This window comes from Austrofundulus limnaeus, unplaced genomic scaffold (assembly GCF_001266775.1).
Source record: "Austrofundulus limnaeus strain Quisiro unplaced genomic scaffold, Austrofundulus_limnaeus-1.0 Scaffold110, whole genome shotgun sequence".
Taxonomy (NCBI): Eukaryota; Metazoa; Chordata; class Actinopteri; order Cyprinodontiformes; family Rivulidae; genus Austrofundulus; species Austrofundulus limnaeus.
The window spans coordinates 1,391,672-1,394,253 of record NW_013952512.1 but is presented as its reverse complement, the minus strand read 5'-3'; the positions used below and the strand labels follow the sequence as shown (position 1 = coordinate 1,394,253).

The 2,582-nt window shown below is 38.2% G+C and overlaps 1 protein-coding gene across 1 annotated transcript in view; it reads right to left on the bottom strand.

Moving 5' to 3' along the window:
- Nucleotides 1–673: 673 nt before the first annotated feature.
- Nucleotides 674–2,582, bottom strand: part of frem2b (FRAS1 related extracellular matrix 2b) — a gene marked incomplete at its 3' end in the record, with an annotated part of 38,861 nt that continues 36,952 nt past the window's right edge. Inside the window, 3 exon segments of the mRNA XM_014014165.1 lie at nt 674–871; nt 979–1,188; nt 2,029–2,178. Coding sequence (XP_013869619.1) covers nt 674–871; nt 979–1,188; nt 2,029–2,178 — 558 coding nt within the window.

Below are 2,582 nucleotides of genomic sequence, written 5' to 3'. Positions count from 1 at the left end.
GTGTGTGTGTGTGTGTGTGTGTGTGTGTGTTTAGGATTTGTTTTGTATGATATTTTATCTTTCATGTTGTTTTATTGTTTTTGAACTTTATATTCAGGATTCCCACACCTTGGTCAACATCAAATTCAAGGACCTTTCAAGGACTTTCCAGTACCAATTTCCTCAAATTAAAGAACCGCGCAACGGCAATTACCTACTACTACTGCAGAATGTTACCAATAAACAGGTAATATCATGTAAATTCAATGAAAAACTGAACAAGTTGTTGAGTTAGAAACAATGATGTCAGTTTACAATAATCCTGAGTTATCCACTGCAACAAATGTACTTTTAATTTAATTTAATTATATATATATTTTTTAAAAGATGATGAAAATCAGTCATGCGAATAGAGAATTTCAATCTCCAAAAAACATTCAAGGATTTTCAAGGACTAGTGTAATTTTTGGCTGTTTTCAAAAATTTTCCAGGGCCTTGAAATAATTTTTTCTAATTCACAAACTTTCAAGGACTTGAAGGACCCTTGGGAACCCTGTATATGTTAAAAGCCCATCTAGGGACGAGCATTGCAAACTAGCTAAGGCTTTAAATGTTATAGTGTTCTGTATTTGTTAAATGAAACACTTGTTCCCATGCAAATAAACGTGAAAAAAAAAAGGTTTTACTGCACTACCTGGTGAGAAGGTGATAATAGAGGCATCTGTGTTTGGCCTCTCAATGAAGTCCATCATGACCTGGGCTGTCCCTTGCCGGCTGTAACAGCGAACTGTAGACTTGTAGCTGATATCTCCACTACGATACACAGTAGCTGAGATCTGTCCTGCATTCTCATTTCCTACATGCACAGCGTGGCGGAACTGCACCTTCGGCACTGAAACAAAAAGGTTTCATCCAGATAAAAGAAACAGAACTAGTAACGTCAGAGACACTGTGTAATTATTTCAGTAAACGTTGATAAACATCATGATTTTTACTTACAGTCAGAAACAGAGTCGTTGATAACGATGACAGTCTTGCTTGGCTCCCCGAGGATCCCATTCATAGGCATTCGTAGTACCAGTTCAAACTTTTCTGGTCCCTCCAGAACCGGCTGGCCAAGATCATCCAGAATAGTCACGCGAAGTGTCTGCGTGGTGACCCCCGGTGCAAAGTCCAGATTTCGGCTGATCCCCATATAATCTACACCAGCTGCTCCCAACACAGGATAGGTAAGACATGCTTAAAACAACATATGTCGGTATTAGCAGGATTTAATGGTCCTATATAAACTACTAACTTGTGAGTGTTATTTAAGGTGAAAGATGAAATGCCATACCTTCCATGACGACAAAGTATTTTGCCACATGGGTAATAGTTATGAATAAATTCATGAATAAAGCTACATAGCCGAGAGCTAGAGATCTCTCTGATGTCCAGTTCCTGGTTTTTCGTTTGCCACTCTTAAAAGAGCCTTCGTAATGAGACCTTGACCTTTGCCTGCAGGGCCTTTTTTTCCACAAATTTATCACCCAGATATACATATATGGGCTTGGATTTCTATCCTGCATAAGAAGCTAGTTGCCTTTACAGTTGTAGGTAGGAGAAGAGTTGTTAAGAATCTGTGAAAAGGGAGATGACTGCCTGGGGGTAAGAGATAATAGAAGCTATAGGCAAGACCTGAAGAAATAGCAATCTGACTTGAACTCAAAAAAGCTTGCCAATGTGGAGAAGAATCAGTATGCCTCCCAGTAACGCAGTGCCCAGTCAGAATAACATTATCATCACAACTGTGTACATTTAATGCCTATAAGACAAGGTCTGAACTAAGAAACTCTGGACTCTATCCCCTGCAACCTAAAAAAAAATGTTTACATTCCCCAGGCCATCCACTTAACATATCCAGAGTGGAAATCTTCTTGCACAGATGAGCTCAGGAAAACAAAGACTGACAGGATGATGACTTAAGTCCATTGTTTTGTTTTGTTTACATTTCTTTAAGCATGGACTAGCTGAAGCTGTCAGAGAAGGATGTTTATCAGAGACACGTACCCTCAGCAGAGACAGGATCTGTCTTTTTGGAGCGCACTGTGACAGTTCCTCCTTTGGAAAGATCAGTCCCCGTCCTCCATACCTGCACTTCCACAAAGCCATCACTCTCATCCACATGGTATTCTGTGCTTCCAAAGTAGAAAACAGGATCTGGATAGAACAACAGAGGACAATGAGAAATAAAAGAAGACTAAACACAAGGGTATAGAGTTCATTACACACTTAAAACAATAAATTTAAATGCATGATGTAATTGGACACTTGAATTCTTAATGGCTAGCATACTGTGTTAGATTATCTGTAATTACAAGAGAACCAAGGGACCTCTTCCATCCATTTAGCAGCAGGTATTCAACAATATAACTGTGGACCTTAAAGGGATCCCCGATTAGTTGTAACATTAGACTTTATTTGATAAACATATATTTTAACTGTAAAATAAAGAATTTAAAAATACTGTAGGATGTTTAGTTTTTATAATTTTTAAACTTAAATTTTAAGAATATATTACACGGACGGGGCCATTTTATTTACACACAAAGCATTCTGGGTAA